This window comes from Trachemys scripta, chromosome 3 (genome assembly GCF_013100865.1).
Source record: "Trachemys scripta elegans isolate TJP31775 chromosome 3, CAS_Tse_1.0, whole genome shotgun sequence".
Classification (NCBI taxonomy): Eukaryota; Metazoa; Chordata; order Testudines; family Emydidae; genus Trachemys; species Trachemys scripta.
This window is the reverse complement of record NC_048300.1, coordinates 123,699,672-123,717,981: the sequence shown is the minus strand read 5'-3', so window position 1 is coordinate 123,717,981 and position 18,310 is coordinate 123,699,672. Positions and strand designations below refer to the sequence as shown.

The 18,310-nt window shown below is 42.6% G+C and overlaps 1 protein-coding gene across 1 annotated transcript in view; it reads right to left on the bottom strand.

Annotated features, from left to right (window-relative positions):
- Window positions 1-18,310, bottom strand: part of SEC63 (SEC63 homolog, protein translocation regulator) — a 124,611-nt gene that overhangs the window by 53,419 nt on the left and 52,882 nt on the right. Inside the window, exons 6-9 of the mRNA XM_034765927.1 lie at window positions 12,886-12,944; window positions 11,614-11,664; window positions 9,051-9,159; window positions 340-434 (exon numbers count right to left, since the gene is read on the bottom strand). Of these exons, the coding sequence (XP_034621818.1) occupies window positions 340-434; window positions 9,051-9,159; window positions 11,614-11,664; window positions 12,886-12,944 (314 nt within the window). The remainder of the gene's footprint in view (window positions 1-339; window positions 435-9,050; window positions 9,160-11,613; window positions 11,665-12,885; window positions 12,945-18,310) is intronic.

Here is an 18,310-nt window from a genome sequence, read left to right as displayed (position 1 = left end):
AAGCAACAGAGGGTCCTGTGGCACCTTTGAGACTAACAGAAGTACTGGGAGCATAAGCTTTCGTGGGTCAGAACCTCACTTCTTCAGATGCATCTGAAGAAGTGAGGTTCTGACCCACGAAAGCTTATGCTCCCAGTACTTCTGTTAGTCTCAAAGGTGCCACAGGACCCTCTGTTGCTTTTTATGAAATGTAGTTTTCTTTCAATAAGCAATGTGGGTCCAGAACCTTTGAGGACCTGGATGGATACCAACCAGCCAGCCAATCTAAAAGCCTAACCAACTCCCCCTTTTAAGTCTTTGGTTTACACAATAGTGAAGCATCTTTCAGGATTAACTAACCTGAGGTATCTGAATGTTATCTGTTGGTCTGCTTGTAGCATCTTTGTTATACTGAGGGTCAAATTCAGAGGCTCCTGCTAAAACCATTATAAGCCCTGCAAAGATAATTGGGGACAAAGTACAACCAAGTAAACACAAAGTTCTAGAATTTCACTTCCTGAAATTAAGATCCCACTATGCCAGATGAGTGACTTTTCAGTGTCCTCAACCAGAAAACTCCCAGCTATTTCAATCCCGCCACATCAGGAGCAAGTCCCTACTCTGAGTAAGATATTCAGTAGACCCAATACTGCCTCCAATGTTACAGCTGCCTCTGGAGTAACACCTGACAAAAATCAGTCAAAGCAGCTCTGGGCTGCAAGATGGGCTTTCCACACAATATCACATCTAGCAGGATATGCTGATGGTTTTAAAAGAAGTAGACTTGTCACATAGTTGCAGCCCCAAAGACAGCAAAAGTCCCTGGTCCCATCCCCCTAACAGCAGCTGAAGCTGCTGTGCAGGGAGTCTTCTAATGTGAGGGGAAGTTTGCATAAGCACATCAACTGAAGTGGCTGGGGCTGTCTCTCTGAACCCCCTAAAGTTCAAAAAGGTGGTGTACAAAGGGCGGGGGTGGGGGGGAGGGAAATATTGTTTTCATTGACATTTTCTGTTCAAGCTTTAGTAAGGGATTTGTGCACGCACAGAAATCACCTCCGGAACTGGTGGCTCCAGTCTTGTGGAGCTGGGCCCGGCTCCTCAGTCTGGGCTTTGCAGCCTGGTGCAGAGATCATGCCGCCACTCTGACTTAAACTGGCCAAACCAGTGGTGCTGTGACCCTCATGTTCCTGGTTGCAATGCCATGAATGGGGAGATAGGCCCAGCCATGCAAGATAAAGTTCAAGAAGTCAGCTTTCGAAAATTTACAGCACACAGGCATGACATTCTGTAAAGCTACACTGCCTATCCTTCAAATTGGAAGTCAGCTCTATACTGGGATGGTTCTGTTTGAAGCCAAGATAAAGTGACTAGATTAGTTTTTTCAAGTGTCTCTGGGAACCTTTAATTCTAAAACAAATATTGTTAAGTACTAGTTTTTTTAATTATTAAATTAGACCAACTCCTTGCAGTAAAAAGTAGTTCTACAAACTAATTCCTTACACATGAAAAGCAGGAATTCCTTTAATGAAGCCAGGAAGATTTAGCTATCCTTACCGGAAAATTTCCTTTCAAACCTAATTTCCCACATTAGAGAGTTAACTATACTTTGGAGGAAAAAAAGATAAATTTCCTTCTGCTACAGGGCATGGTAAATTCAACCTAATGACCACACCTAAATAGTTGGATGTCAATTTCCATCTCTACTCTGGATGATCCATTTGTCTCCAAGGTGGGACAAACCTGTGGACCTTATTACTCGAAGAAAGGAAATTTTCAGGCAAACAGATACATTTTCATATTATTCTTTGTGCTAAGGTCTACAGAACTGTGACAATGGGATTTAGATAGCGTCTCTCCAGGATGCACACAGTAGGATCAGCCTTTAAATGTGGATATCCCAAATGAGGTAGATTATATATAAATACCTTCTTCATACTTTAGTGCCCAGGGGAAGATGCCTGCCAAATAAAAGAAAATGGCTTTGGCTAAAGACTGGATGATCAATATGCAGAATTAGATGAATTTATGTATTGATGGTCATATGGCTATCTAGTTGATCTCAACAGAGGAGACATAATTAATCTCAGAGTGTTAGTGCTTCTAAGGACTGTACTTTGATGCTTAACCAAAGGAGAAATATTTCTTGAATTTACTTAGGGAATGAATGCTGACAATGGTGAGGACTACCTGTCTGAATTGAAAGTACATTGGAGATATCTTCCGACGTCAAACAAATACTCAGCTGATTGAAGAATGCAGCCATCAGGCGGCCAACTCTATTGGATAGGAAATATGATGACACCTCCTGCAGGGGCTCGATCTGGATATTGCTATAAGGAGCAGAAGGAGGTTCCAAGGTTTTCCTCTGTGATCTTGCGGAATGTGATTGATGCCCTCAGGTAGCATCTAGTGTTGGGATTTGTACATAGCTTCCTTTTTCTGAACATGATGGGAACATTATACAACAGAGACTTCACCTTTTTACCCACAATAAAGCCCTCCTGGAGGAACTTATGGATGTGTTTCACTGGTTTAACATGGAAGTTAAACTATGTACCAGCTAGAAGAATAAATTCTCTTTGCTGCTTTCTCTTTTGAGGTGCATGAGAGCAACAGTCATTTCATCCAAGTATTCGTTTTAAACCTCTCTGGTCCCAGATTGAGGATTAGATTTGAAAACTTCAGATCGCTGTGAGATACAGATATCTGAAGAGCCAATGCTAGGTTAATCAGGCCTGAGAACTATAGTCTCTTCAGCTAGAAAGGCTGAAACAGTATCACTGCTACTCTCTCATTTCTAGCTTTTGTACTGTTCTGGGGAGCAGTGGAAAAGGGGAATAAACACATAGCTGGGACCTTGTCCAACTTTTATGAGAGGTCATTCACCACCTCGTATCACAGATCCTGACACAAAGAGAGGGCACAGTGCACTTTATTAGCTGTTTCCAGATGCAAAGAGGTCTAACATCAGCTTAACTGACAGACAGACCATAAGTGAGATATTTCTGGGTGTAGGAACCATGCTGCTAATCTGACTTCCACCATGGATATCTTGGTGTTCATCTCCCCCTAGATGGGCAGTGCACATAAAGACAGGAAACTTTTGCTCCACTCAGGAGAATTTCTCTGTGGGGTAGGGTCCGTTGTATCCTTCCCAGGTATGAAACCCTCTGAGACACATTGACTGTCGTAACCAGAACAGATCTGTTATCCATGAAAGGAGCAGTTCCCCGAGACTTCAATAAATCACTGTGTTCCAGCTCATGGATGCTGTGCTTTCTTTCTGGCACCCATTCCCTGAACTGAATTGGAAATATCCATTTAAAATAAAAATCTGACTCTCTACATTCAATAGTTGTGGGAGCAGACAAACAATTGGAGCTAGATCTCTGCCAACAGATGATAGGGCAAGATGCAGAGGATACCTGGAATTACTGGATAGGTAGCATATGAACTCTAGATCACTGAAGCATGCCTGTCTGAGATCAGAATTTCCAATAGGCGTCAATAAGAATTGAATTTTTGTTTGTTAAACCACTTGTTCTCCAATTGGCCATCTTCATCTTCTGTTAAGATTCTCCTGGGATGAGATCTTGTACCTGAGATAGTATTCTTCCTCAGCCCAAACCTATGATTGTCTTCCCTCGCTCGCACATACACACAAGAGAGAGAGAGAGAAAGATTGTCTAGATTTCAAGATACCCCAGGAACTGTATTACTTAGTGTGTTTACTTCAGCTTTCTCTCTGTACAGAACACCCTGAGCAGAACATTGTCCAGGAAGACTGAACTTCCATCTTCCCTAATGCCAATATTATTGCTACCATGATGCTGCAAAGCTCATGTAAGATCAAATGGTAGCAATTGAAGTCAGGGAAAGAAAAAGGCTGTCATTCATCTACAAAACATAAGAATTGTCTGACAATGGTAAAACAGAAATCCTGTGAAGACAATCTTCCTTTAGGAATTTATGTAGATGTTTCAGACAGGATCTTGCTCTGTCTGTCCCATTCTCTGAAGCTAGAATGGGGAGTGTCAGCTCCAATCTGAAGTAGATGGATGATTTCCATTATGATGAAGCCTTTCCAGGGGTTGAAGAGACAGCGAATGGAATAAAAGCTGTTCCTGTAATTCTTACACAGCTCCAATGGATACTCCTCTGGACATCGAGTGCGCCCTTCCCAGGGTGTATGAGAAGAGATATAGAGCTAGATCTTGCCTAGGGCAATTGCACACCTCCTAAGTGTAGTTTCATAATACTTAATACACTCTTGCCTGAAAGAGTCTTCTTCAATTCTTTGTTTTACATATATTTTACTATTTGATTCTATAATTGTTCTGGACTGCTGGCCTTCTTTCCTTAAGGAACAAGAATTCACTTTGTGGGGTGGAGAGGTACACACCTAGAGCAATCAGCACAAGTCTATGACCTGGTCTTTTTCTGCATTTATCCCCAGTTTGTATTCTCTACAGTTAAGCAGGGGAAACCAGACACTGAGAATTATCTACTCTGCTGCACTCCACGAGTGAAGAGAAAGGGCAGATATTATTCTTTAAATTTATTTCCTGTTATTTTTTCCCACAGGAGTCTCTGTTCTGCTCCACTGGGAACACAGCCTTCCCCACACCTTGTGCCTGCAGGGATCAAGCATCACAGGCCTGCGGTGTGCAAAGAGCCCTCTGCAGCTTCGCTGTCACAGCACGTCTCTCTCACTTTTGTGACAGGGGGCTGCAGAGGGCTCTCTGAGCTGCTGCAAGGCCAGTGACACCCAAGCCCTACAGGCACAAGATGGAGGTACTCAAGCCAACTGTTACCATTGGATTTTTTGTTGTTGATTTTAGTGTGTCAGCTGAAATCAATGTTTACCAATTTCTGTTAATTTAAATCAAATCTTGCCAAGCTTAATGACATGGGATCCACATGGGACAGACAAGACTGTGCTTCCCCAGGAGATCTCAGATATGAGTAGGGTGAAACAGGAGACAGAGAACCTTTCTTTCACCTCTGGTTTGTCTTGGCCTACCTATCTCCCTGCAGCCTACAGGAGCACCAGCTGCTACAAACACCTTTGAAGGTGAAGCAGACCTGAGGGGACAATCCCTCAAAAGGCAAATGCAGCCATAGGACATGGCTGGACATTACTGCTAAACCCAGGGTTGTGAGTTCAATCCTTGAGGGGGCCACTTAGGGATCTGGGGAAAATCAGTACTTGGTCCTGCAGTGAAGGCAGGGGGCTGGACTCAATGATCTTTCAAGGTCCCTTCCAGCTCTAGGAGATAGGATATCTCCATTAATTTAATTTATTACACAGACATTTTACTGAGTCGAACTGTTAGTCTACAACAGTGGTTTTCAACCTTTTCCCCCCCATTTGTGGACCCCCAAAACATTTCAAATGAATGGTGAGGACCCCTTTGAAAACCTTAGGCAGTCTGCAGACCCCCAGGGGTCCACGGACATCAGGTTAAAAATTGTAGACCAGTGGTTTTCAAAATAAAATTTGGAATTTCATTCAGAAAAGCGCTACAGCAGGGAAGCCTGTTCTAGCCAGCAGCTACTGTAGAACCAGAAAAACTGGAGGGAACTTCAGGAGATGAGGCATTCCCCTTCTGCCAGTGACTGTAAAGTCTGGTTCTGCCCCTAACCTGCAAGCAGACTGAAGTACCTATTGTAATGGATCTGTGGACCTTAGCATGAAGAAAAGCAACTCTGATGATTTAAAACACCTAGTCATAAAGTATTCTCATTGCCCACAGTAATGATCAACTCATCTCCTCCCTTAGTCCCTTAATCTGCAAGAAAGGGGAGGGAAAAGAAACATTTTAATTACTAAGAAGATGCATAGGCAGCACAGTAGGACACATGTACAAACAGACAGAGTGGGCTCACAAAATTCAGTTTAGTAGTAACAAATATTTACTACTGCATTTACTACATAGTTTTCAAAATACTTCACAAAAAGATGCATAAGTATCAGTATCCCCTTTACAGATGGGGGAGAGAACTCAGGCAGAGAAGAGGCTAGTTTGCCACCATAAAATCATAGAATATTAGGGTTGACGAGACCCCAGGTGGTCATCTAGTCCAGGGGGGTCTCAAACTGGGGGTCGGGATGCCTCAGGGGGTCACAAGGTTATTACATGGGCGGTCACGAGCTGTCAGCCTCCACCCCAAACCCTGCTTTGCCTTCAGCATTTATAATAGTGTTAAATATATTTTAAAGTGTTTTTAATTTATAAGGCGGCGGGGGGGAGGGTCGCACTCAAGGGCTTGCTATGTGAAAGGGGTCATCAGTACAAAAGTTTGAGAACCACTGATCTAGTCCAATCCCCCGTTCAAAGCAGGACCAACACCAACTAAATCATCCCAGCCAGGGCTTTGTCAAGCCAGGCCTTAAAAACCTCTAAGAATGGAGATTCCACCACCTCCCTAGGTAACCCATTCCAGTGCTTCACCACCCTCCTAGTGAAATAGTGAGCCATACTGAGTTCAAGTTTCTTGTGCTCAACTTCAAGGCCCTTCACAACTTTTTCCTTTCTTCTTTATTCACTTGTATCTATTTTGACCCACATACCATCCTCTTCATCTACGATGCTGATTTCATCCCATTTAGGATTGTCCTCTGGATAGAGTGCTAACACGGGACTCAAGAAAACTAGGTTCAATTCCCTGTTCTGCCATAGACTTTTTTGTATGACCTTGGGTAAGTTGGCCACTCTGTGCCTCAATTTCCCATCTATAAAATGGGGTTAATAGTTCTTCTCTGCTTCACAAGTATATTGTGAAGATAAATACATTAGATTGTGAAGTGCTCCAATACAATGGTAACAGTAAACAGATAATGATAAACTTTAGTAGAGCCCCTGTCAGATTGATTTAGATAGGAAATTGTGCTCACCACCTGTGCTTGACAACTGCCTAGATGATTGAAATAACTGTCCCTAGTTTTGTGAGCCTGGAGGCTTGGTCCTCTCAGGTAAGGGTTCTCTTTTATTTCCCCAGTTAGCCCAAAAGAATACGTTTTTCCTTTCTGCCTTTGGCATATGTTGTAAGGTATATCTGTTCCTCTAGGCTTTTTTCAGGGCATGGATTAAGCAGGGAGAGTTTAGTTTCTCTCTATTGTATTGCCAGGAAGTTTGTCTTTTGCCATATCACAGAGTGTAGAAAATATATCATAATTTATGCAAAAATTTCCTTTCTTCGAGCAGGACAGACTGTGGATCCATTACAATGCGTCTTACCCCTGCTTGCAGTTCTTTAGAGGCAGAACTGGACTTGTCAATTATGACAGGCAGCAAGTAGCCACACCCCTGAAGACCTAGCCAGTTTAAGATGCTTCCAAAGCTGCTTTGTAGAGCTATTTCCTTTAAACTTTAATTCATAGATTATTAGGTAGAACAAGAAATTCAGATAAAAACTTCCTACTGCTGAATATCTTCACATTTCTCCCTGACCTTACAGGGTTTCCCCCATTTCTTTGTAGCACAGAGGGAGAGTGGCCTCCATGTTCTAAGATAATAGGATATCAATGAAAAGGGAATCTGAAGAGAGAACTGCTCCCGTTGGTGGAGTTCACTGCAAGTTAGCTTGAGTATACTAACTCAAGCTGACTGCACTCGAGCTAGCCTACCTCCAGTGAGAGCAACCACACTCCAAAACAAAACTCGAGTTACACAGAATGATTTGACTGACATCACAGTGACTGGATTAGCAGATTGGGTTAGATGATGTGTTGTTGTAATTCAAGATGTTGCATCTTCACTGTATTACTAGCTCAATCTTAAAGCACCATTTAACTCGAGCTAGAGATGTGTGTGTGGGGACAGGAGCCAAGTTAGGGGTAATACTCAAGCTAACCGTGCTGTGAAGACACACCTTTAATAGGCTCCCTGAACTTCACAGAGGTTTAAAGAGGGCCAGAGGAAGCCCCCACATAGGGAAGCCCTGTTATCTCACTAAATCCCAAAGTGAGCAAGCCAATGTTACATAAGGGCTGATTAACTTCTTGCTAAAGAGGGCAGAGGAAATGGTCAGAAGAAAGTGGTCAGCCAAGAGGCCCCCTACAGCCTACTTGTTACTCCATATCTGGGCTGCTCTCTTTCTCTCTCTCTCATATCCCCCTCTACAGCTGGAGGAGAGTGAAAAAGCAGTGGGACATGGCCAACCGATGGCATGAGCAGGGTTCAGTTAACAAAGGCATTTTTGCGCTCTTTCTTGAAATCTTCTGTTTCTCTGTTTGCCTGTGAGGTGTTCCTGCCAGACAACCTACCTAGATACTCCAGTAGCTGGCTGCGGCGTATCAAAAGGGGGTGTTTCCAGCAATCTTGTTGCAGAGCCCCGAAGGCTAAACAACAACACCTCAGTAATTCTTAGCATCCAGGAAGTCAAATATTAAGAATAAAGAGGATCCCATTTTAATTGCTCTAGCAGGTCTGGTAAACCCTTCAGCTATTGTAGACAGATTAAACTAACCAGGTCTTCAAGGGCACAATGGGTTAGACCCATTGTGAGAGTTCTGCAGACTTTACCTATAAAGATTTTTATTTAAAAAACCTAGTATGAGTAGACAGAAAATTAGGCATGCCATATACATTGAATGAACAAGTCATCTGAAAAGGACATTCCATGTTTTGGTATGGAGCAAGGTTTAAGTCTTTCAGAGCAGATATTTACAATGACAGAAACTTTGGCTATATTATTATGTCTGGTGCCTCTGATTCTACGTTTAACTCTTTGGTAATGTAAATGTTTAAAAATACTCTGGGTCCCCAGAATTCTAGTATTTGGGATTTTTCCAACCGTACGCTTATGAGTGACAGCATGTTTACAGAAGGAGTAAAGAGGGCATGGAGACCTAGGTTACAATCCTGTTTGGCAGTGGCTCAACATGTAATCATGGACAAGTCAGCTTCCGTGCCTCCGTTTAACCAACCTTACAATGGGGTTATATTAATCACCCCATATAAGCACTGAGGCATTCAAATGAAGAGTGACCCCCCAAGGAGTTTAAAAGGCAACTTTGTACCTTTAACCAACTTCACCCTGTTTTTTCAAATACCTTTTTTACTTACGTTTCAGATCCATATTTCGCGTTTTATAAACAAAATATGTATAGATTTGAGTTGTGCGGATGAGAATCTGATCTCCGCTGTAGCGTATTGATCGGTACCACCAAGAACCCTAAGACATTCAAATAAGGATATACTGTGTCAAGGATTAATCTTTTAATTATAACTATAATACATTAAAAACACAACTAAACTGCTTTTCAATTCAGGATTTATTCAGAACCAACCTCCAATATTCATATCCAAAACAAAAAAAATTATATTCACCCTACAGAGTCTGAATTTGTCATTTTAACATAGTCATGATGGAACAATGTCAGTTCAATTTCAGTTTTGTAAAAATCAGCTTTTACCAACTCTAAGACTAAAACTAATTCTAACATTTTAAAAGTTACCAAAAATATCCCCCTGAAGTGTTTATAAACCAAAGGTTGCAAGATTGAGTTAGCTCACGTCAACTAGAAGGTGAAAGTGACTAGAAACAAACTAACTGCTTTGCATTCATTCTTCAAGAAACCTACATCAACAGTATAAATTATGTAAAATAATTCTGAAAATTTATTTTTATTTTATGTATTAACATCACAGCTGAGCTTTGCTAGCCTAGGAGATTTACAGCCACCATTCCCTTTCCTCCAAATTTGGGGGACTTCCAAATGTAAACAACAACTTCAGCTTTTATGTTTTTTATTTTTCTAGCTCTTTTTCTTGCAAAGACAGCCTTGAAAATGTAAACTGATACAAACCAGTCACTAGAGTTGAAAGCTAGTCACCTAAGTTTCCTAACAACCACAGGTTACTCTCAGTCCCTACACACACGTTTACAGCACATTTTCTTGACTGTGCCCTTTACTTTGGCTTCTGCAGAACAGAGTTTTTAAACAAGCCAATTATGGTCTTTGATGGGCCAAGACAGCTTTGTAATATCAGTAGAATATGAATGGTCAAAATAGGTTAAGCTCAACAGTCTGATGAATTTGTACACCGAGATTCATAAAAGTCCCACTGAACCTTTGAACTGGTGCAAATGTTTACAATACTTCTAAACAAAAATAGTTCAGATATGAAACATGAACGCTGTTTCTAGTGTGACCAGATTTTCAAAAGGGAATAAAACAGAATACTACTTGTTCTAAGGAAGGAGAGCTTACGTGATTTTGACAGATAGGGGAAAGAAAAAATGGTGCCCTATCCTCCCGTTTATGTTTTCTATGTTTTTGCCTTCTCTTTTCTTTACCCCTACTTTCACCTATCCTCCCATCTCCTCTCCATACCCTTAACCCAAGTCTTCTCCCCTCCCTAAATCCCACCTCCCTATAACCAATATTATTTCACTGTTTCCTTGTACACCCCCATCTATCTCCACCTATTGTCTCTTGTTTTATATTTAGATTGTAAACTTTCTGGGATGGGGACAGTCCTTTGGTCTGTGTCTGTACAGCACCTAGCACAATCAGGTCCTGGTCCTTGACTGAAGCTCCTAGGTACTACCGTAATACAAATAATCACCACATGTATTCATTCTATCACATACACTCACTTCTTTGTACTCCCCACTTGCTCACTTTCTCCCACCTCCTACATCCTGCCACAAGCTAGTGCTCCTCTGTTGGGCAGATAAGGTCAGCAGAAGCATGGTCTCTCCCTAGCCCACTCTCTGGTTCAGTAGCCACCAGTAGCGGTGGAGCTGAGCTGCCTGTAAGCTGGCCATGTGTAGTAGTAACCAGAGTCTCAAAATTCCATATGAAACTATATGCATGGGAAAGGAGAACACAAAGGGAGTTTTCACAGGGAGAGTCCAAGGAAGAGGGAGACAAAGCTTTCACACAAAACTGAAAGTTGAAATAAAATTGTTACTACACAAAAATGAATAAAAATTAAAATTATAAGACAAAGTTATCAAGAGAAACTGAACCACCAACTTGTTCCATCCCTGGAGTGGCCTTTGTTCAAGGTTGAGGCTCAGCAACAACCCTGAATTGCCTTCAAATGCCGTAGATGAAAGGTATTCCCCAATTGTGAGGAATGAGGAAAGAAGCTATGCAGCAGAATATATACAGTGTTGTAAACTTTCAGGATAGTCAATGTTTTTTCCTAAAGTCCCAGCTCTTGGAGTCCTGAGAATCCCTACTTTCATTTAAAAAGTTTTTAGCCCTCAGAATTTCAGAGAAAAGCCTGACAAAATGAATCCTGAAAAGTCAAATACCAAGAGGCAGATGAAAAGAATCCAACAGTTTTTAAACATTTCATGTTTCAGCTAATATTCTGAGGACCTGACTCATGACTTCTGACTGAGGCTGACAATACTGTATATACATAAAAATGCATGACAAAGGGATGGGCAAATTCTACAAACAATGGGTCATGGATTTCAACAGAATTAAGCATCATGGCATAGCACAGTATCCTTTTTCATAAGAGCTTTTCTGCAAGTGTACTTAAAATGGAAGCAAACATATTTACTAGACTGTAGACAAAGCCGTTTTAGGAGCAAGACCTGAGAGCTCCTCATTCCATTCATAAAAATAAAAAAAGATTTTTTTCCTTTAGTTTAGGTAATACTTACCACAACAACTGGAAGAATAACCATAAATGCTAGTCCATATACCAGCAAAACCTAAAAAGAAAAATATTTAATATACACAAGTCTATTACTAACTATATTTCACACAAGAAGTTTTGTTACATACATATGCATTCATTAGCTAAATTTATCGCTGTAGGAGCCATCTTGAGATTTATGATTTTGAAGGCTACAACAACTAAATGGATCAGAAGCAAGATCTCATTCAGAAATTTTCACCAGTTAAATGCAGTAAATGTTTTGTATGAGTACGTTCTTTAAAATGCCTATCTGTTGTCTTGGATGGGTTGGTTTTTAATTATCCAAAAGTTGTCTGCTAAGTAGTGATTTTAAGGAAAGGCATCTAGTTATTCTATTCTTGAGCAAGCAGGTAAGGGTCAGTACTAACGTGTAGCAATGTAATGTAATAGAAAGGGTTTTTAAACTGTGGGTGCAGAATTGCTAGCGTACAGTAAGTTATATAGAAATTCAATGCTACATCTCTATATAAAGAAATGTACATGTGTATAGTCATGTGTATATATTTGATTCTGTGCTTGCATAAATTGCCTAGGAAGGTTGTGGAATCTGCATCATTGGAGATTTTTAAGAGCAGGTTAGACAAACATCTGTCAGGGATGGTCTAGATCAGTGGTTCTCAAACTTTTGTACTGGTGACCCCTTTCACATAGCAAGCCTCTGACCCCCCCTTATAAATTAAAAACACTTTTTTTATATATTTAACACCATTATAAATTCTGGAGGCAAAGTAGGGTTTGGGATGGAGGCTGACAGCTCATGACCCCCCATGTAATAACCGTGCGACCCCCTGAGGGGTCCCGACCACCAGTTTGAGAACCTCTGGTCTAGATAATACTTAGTCCTCCCAATAGTGAAGGGGACTGGACTAGATGGTCTCTTGAGGTCCCTTCCAGTCCTATGACTCTATAATTTAAACTATTCTATGCAACTGCAAATGTACACTTATAGAAGGTATAATGACCAGGCTACCATGTCAACATCATTTCTGCATGTGTTAGCACCATACTCCCAAAAAGATTACAATTAAGCTATTTTATCACTTCTTATTCTGAAATTTGCTCCATGGAAACAGGGAAGAATGATACACTCTAAATGAGTGATGGGCTTGAAAGTAGAAACATCTGAAATGTCAATACATATTCACATGCATAAAGTTAAGCATGGGCTTAACATACTTGCAGGATTAATGCCTGAGGCTGTCATGGAATATTACATAAAGTTATGTTAACTCACCAAGAGAGAATTTTTCTGATCCACAATCCAAGCTGGCAATGCAATACCAAAGCTCGTAGCTGGAGAGAATAAAAGAAAACAAACCTGTTACAAAATGGCAAGGAATTCTTTTAAAATCAGAGTGACTTTTAAGGGAGGGTGGGAGGGGGGAGAAGGTTGTCTCCATGTCAGTATTTACCAACAAAATTCTAAAATTCAGTCAACTAAAAAGAAGGTTTGGAAATATGTCACTAAAGGATGCAGAGAACTGATAAGAGTTTCTGAAGCTCTGAAAATTTCACCAAAACTATTTTGTCTCAATAACTATGTGTAAGATGTACAAATACATCGAACGAGAACAGGTGAATAGAAGGATTTAACAGTTTAATACAGTTGTCCAGATTTGTAATGCTTCCAGTGGTACAAACACCTACAGTACAGTAAATACCTTGATGGGGAAAAAATGGTTAGCTACCTTTCTATAACTGTTGTTCTGCAAGATGTGTTGCACATGTCTATTCCACTATAGGTGTGTGTGTGCTCGGTGCACAGCTGTCAGAACATTTTCCCTCAGTGATACTCACCAAGACAGTTTGAGTGCCCTCTGCCATCGTGCACTACCGTGTGCAGGTATAAGAGGGGAGAGTTGTCCCCAGCTCCCCTCAGTTCCTTCTTACCGGATAGACTCCAGTAGAGAAGGGAAGGAGGGTGGATCATGGAATGGACATTTACAACAAATTTCGAAGAATAGTTATGGAAAGGTAAGCAACCACTTCAAGTGATTACATGTCTATTCCACTGTAGGTGACTCACTAGCAGAACAACTTTGAGGTGGGCTTGGGATCTACTTCAACAGAATCTGGAGAACAACACGTCCGAAAGTGGCATCTCTCTTGAACTGATGGGCTATAGCATAATGAGAAGCAAATGTGTGCACTGATGACCAAGATACCACTTTGCAAATGTCCAGAATAAGTACGTTAGTCAGAAAAATGGTGATGCTGCATGCACGCTAGTTGAATGGGACAACGCCCTAGCTGGTGGAGTCACATTAGCCAACTTGTAGCATAAACAAATGCACAAAGAAATCCAGGATGAAATCGTTTGAGTATAAACTGGCTGGTCCTTCCTTCAATGCAGTTTTGTTATGGTCACAGATGGAGTGAATACCTAAACAACTTAGTACAGGTCGACATAGAAAGCTAAAGCTCCCATCACATCCAACAAATGAATTTTCTCCTCATCTCTATGAGAGTGAGGCTTTGGAAAGAGTCAGTAAATAAATTGCCTGGTTAATGTGAAAATTAGACACCACCTTTGGCAGGAAGTTAGGGCGAGAGAAGAAGTAAACTTTATCCTTATGAAAAGCTGTACAGGGAGGCTCTGATACCCAGGCTCTCAACTCACCCACTCTCCTCACCGAAGTAATCACAGTTAAAAACACCTCTGTAGTTAGGGAGCAGAAAACAAGTTACAAAAGGTCCAAAATGTGGTCCCCATTAATTTTGCTAACACCAAGTTCAGATCCCATGAAGGAATAGGATCACGTACTGTGGGTATAATCTGTCCAAGACCTATAGAAGCCTAATGGTGATGAGGCTGGGGAAAAGGGATCTACTGTCCGCTATGGGGTAGAAAGCTGACATAGCTGTCAGATGTACTCTGATACAGGTAACTGCCAGATGTTGATGTTTTATGTGTAAAAGGTAATCTAATACATTACTGATAGGAGTTGTTCCAGGGGGACACCTTTCTGTTGGGACCAGAAGTACTACTCAGAAGTACTTCCTGAACATACTTAGAGCAGCCCTTTCTAACAGTGTTAACTATAAAGTATCCACCTGTCGTACGTGGCTGGGATCGAGCAGGTGCCTATGGCCCTATGAATCATGTCTGGGTCAAACAGGAGAGAAAGCAGAGGTCTGAGTGACAAGGGTAGCAGGGTCGAATACCAGTGTTGTCGAGGCCATGCAGGTGCTATGAGGTGAGCCTGGTCTTGCTTGATTTTGGACAAAACTCTGGGCAGTAATGGAATCAGAGGAAAGGCATACAGGATGGAGTTCTACCAAGACAGCATGAACTTATCTGTCAATGAGTCTTGGCTAAGACCTCCCTGGGAACACAATAGATGGCATTTCCTATTGGCCTTTGTTGCTAAAAGGTCCACTTGGGGAGTCCCATTAGCTGGAAGATGGATCTGGCCATGTCGGGACTCAGCGACCACTCATCGCCATTGGAGAAGGATGTGTTCATCTGATCTGACAATCTATTCTGCACCCCTGGAAGGTAAGCAGCTCTGAGGTGAATCAAATTGGCTATGCAAAAGTCACACAGGCATAGCTGAGGAAAATGCACTCCTCCCTGCCTCTTTACATAAAACCAGTCGCTGTGCTGTCACATCAGACTAGCAGATTTTTCCCCTTGATATGTGGAAGGAAGTATGAACAGGTTAGACCAACAGCTTGCAACTCCCTGACATTTATATGAGTCTTTAGATCTTTGAAGACCTACAAATCTCATGTGTCCTGTCCCGTCCCCCATCCCAGGGGTTATGCGTCTGTGACTAAAGTGGGCGTTGCTTACGGGGAACAAAGGGGACCACCATACAGACTTCCTGAGGGTCCATCCACCAGTCCAGAGACAAAACTAACATTGGCAGTCAAACCACTCTATCTAAATGATGGCAACTTGGGACATACACTGAACCAAGCCATCCTTGCAGCTTTCTGAGGTGCAGTCCGATGTGCTGCACTGCATAGGTACACGCTGCCATGTGTCCCAGGAATCTAAGGCAGCTGCACACTATGGTCAGAGGATGTGCCTTCAATTTCAGAGCTAAGCCCCATAGTGCTTTGAACCGCAATTGCAGTAAAAAAGCCTTGGTCTTCATAAAGTGTAAGACCACCCTAATAAATTCTATTCTCTGTACTGGTTTCAGGATTGATTTGTCCCAAGTTACTAGGAGCTCCAGCACACTGAGTGTGCACAGGATGATGGATACACTGGACAGCACATGAGTCTGGAACCAGCCTTTGACCAGCCAATCATCCAGGTACAGGAATACGTGGACCCCTAATTTTTGATGGTGAGTCACTTATTGATTCTACAGGTTTATCTGGTGATAAGGAAGATGATGCAACAGCAATGCCTCCTCTGTGTCTTGTGATGAGGGAGCTGCCCAAGCAACTTCTAGCTGCTCGGTACAGATTCTGGTATTTAACACCAGAGAACGTCACCTGTAGTGCCGATGCGCTCAGTGCACACTTAAGGAAACTAACTGAGGTGGGTGAAGATGATTTGGAGGATGGCGTTGACTGCACTCTCAGCAAGTTTGCAGATGACACTAAACTGGGAGGAGCGGTAGATACGCTGGAGGGTAGGGACAGGATACAGAGGGACCTAGACAAATTAGAGGATTGGGCCAAAAGAAACCTGATGAGGTTCAACAAAGACAAGTACAGAGTCCAGCACTTAGGACAGAAGAATCCCATGCACTGTTACAGACTAGGGACCGAATGGCTAGGAAGCAGTTCTGCAGAAAAGGACCTAGGGGTTACAGTGGACGAGAAGCTGGATATGAGTCAACAGTGTGCTCTTGTTGCCAAGAAGGCTAACGGCATTCTGGGCTGTATAAGTAGGGGCATTGCCAGCAGATCGAGGGACGTGATCGTTCCCCTCTATTCGACATTGGTGAGGCCTCATCTGGAGTACTGTGTCCAGTTTTGGGCCCCACACTACAAGAAGGATGTGGAAAAATTGGAAAGAGTCCAAAGGAGGGCAACAAAAATGATTAGGGGGCTGGAGCACGACTTATGAGGAGAGGCTGAGGAAACTGGGATTGTTTAATCTGCAGAAGAGAAGAATGTGGGAGGATTTGATAGCTGCTTTCAATTACCTGAGAGGGGGTTCCAAAAAGGATGGATCTAGACCAGTGGTTCCCAAACTTTAACAGCCCGCGAACCCCTTCCACTAAATTGTGAAATCTCGTGAACCCCCTCCTAAAAATGAATATTTCCAGGGATTTAAGTTTAAATTTCCTCAGTGTGATGGATGTGCTTGCTTTGCTCTGCATAGCTCTTGGAAGTCCGGAACCACTGCAGAAAGAAAGTCTCAGGTCTGGTTCGGCATCAAGTCTGTTTCCGTATTTGGTTTTCAGATGTGCATGCGAGGAAAACACTTTCTTGCATAAGTATGTTGTTGAAAATGGTAACAAAACTGCAGCAGCTTTTTCTGTCAGAAGGGGGTACTCGTTTCTTAAACTCAGCCAAAAGTTGATTGGACCGCTGGGGTTCAGGCTGCTGACTCCGTCGCTGATGGGGGCAGGGCTCGGGCTGCCAGCCCAAACTGCACAGCCCCACTCTCCATGGGGCTCGGGCTGTCTGCCCTGCAACCGGGTCCCACCTGCTGCCTCCAATGCCCGGGGTCCTCTGGCCGCCATCAGTGAAATTTTTCTGGCGAACTCCCTGTAATGTTCGGCAAACCCCAATTTGGGAACCACTGATCTAGACCGTTCTCAGTAGTACCTGATGACAGAACAAGGAGTAATGGTCTCAAGTTGCAGTTGGGGAGGTTTAGGTTGGATATTAGGAAAAAATTTTCACTAGGAATGGTGAAGCACTGGAATGGGTTACCGAGGGAGGTGGTGGAATCTCCTTCCTTAGAGGTTTTTAAGGTCAGGCTTGACAAAGCCCTGTCTGGGATGATTTAGTTGGGAATTGGTCCTGCTTTGAGCAGGGGGTTGGACTAGATGACCTCCTGAGGTCCCTTCCAACCCTGATATTCTATGATTCTAAGTCCTAGCAGGAGAATGTGGCCCTGGGATCCACCCTTAGCCATGCCATTGTCTCCTAAGAGGCAGCCACTTCTGGAACTTCTGTGAGATCTGTGACCTCCAAATCTCTGACAGGTTATGCATCCCACCTAGACAGGGACACAGAAGACCACAACACCGAGTCTGAGAAAGACAACTTAGTCCTCTGATAGTAGGGGAGTAGAGCCCGTTGGAACTGGAGATAGGTGGCCAGATCCCAGAGATGGTGGTACCAGGGATATCATTGCTGGCTTGTACCTCGATTGCATTGGTTTCTGAAGTACCGAAAGCTGAATGATAATGATACTGCATGCTGCTGACAAGGCGGAGTAGGAACCAAGGAATCGGTACTGATTGAATACCGTCCTGCACTGCCAGGGACACAGGTACTGAGAGGTTAAGCAGTTCTATTGTGGCTGCATATGCCTCTGGGGTCATTAATACAAGTATTGATCCTGATCAGGGTGAGTTTGTAAGGATACTTCAGTGCTGGGCCTTGATGGACCAGGCACAGGTTCCAGAGTCAACAATCCCTCTTTAGATGAGAAGTTCTCTAGAGAATGCCTCTCTTCAGAGTCTCTCTACAGTCCTTGCCTCTAGCTGACCACTTCTATATCCCACCCAGTCCACTACCAC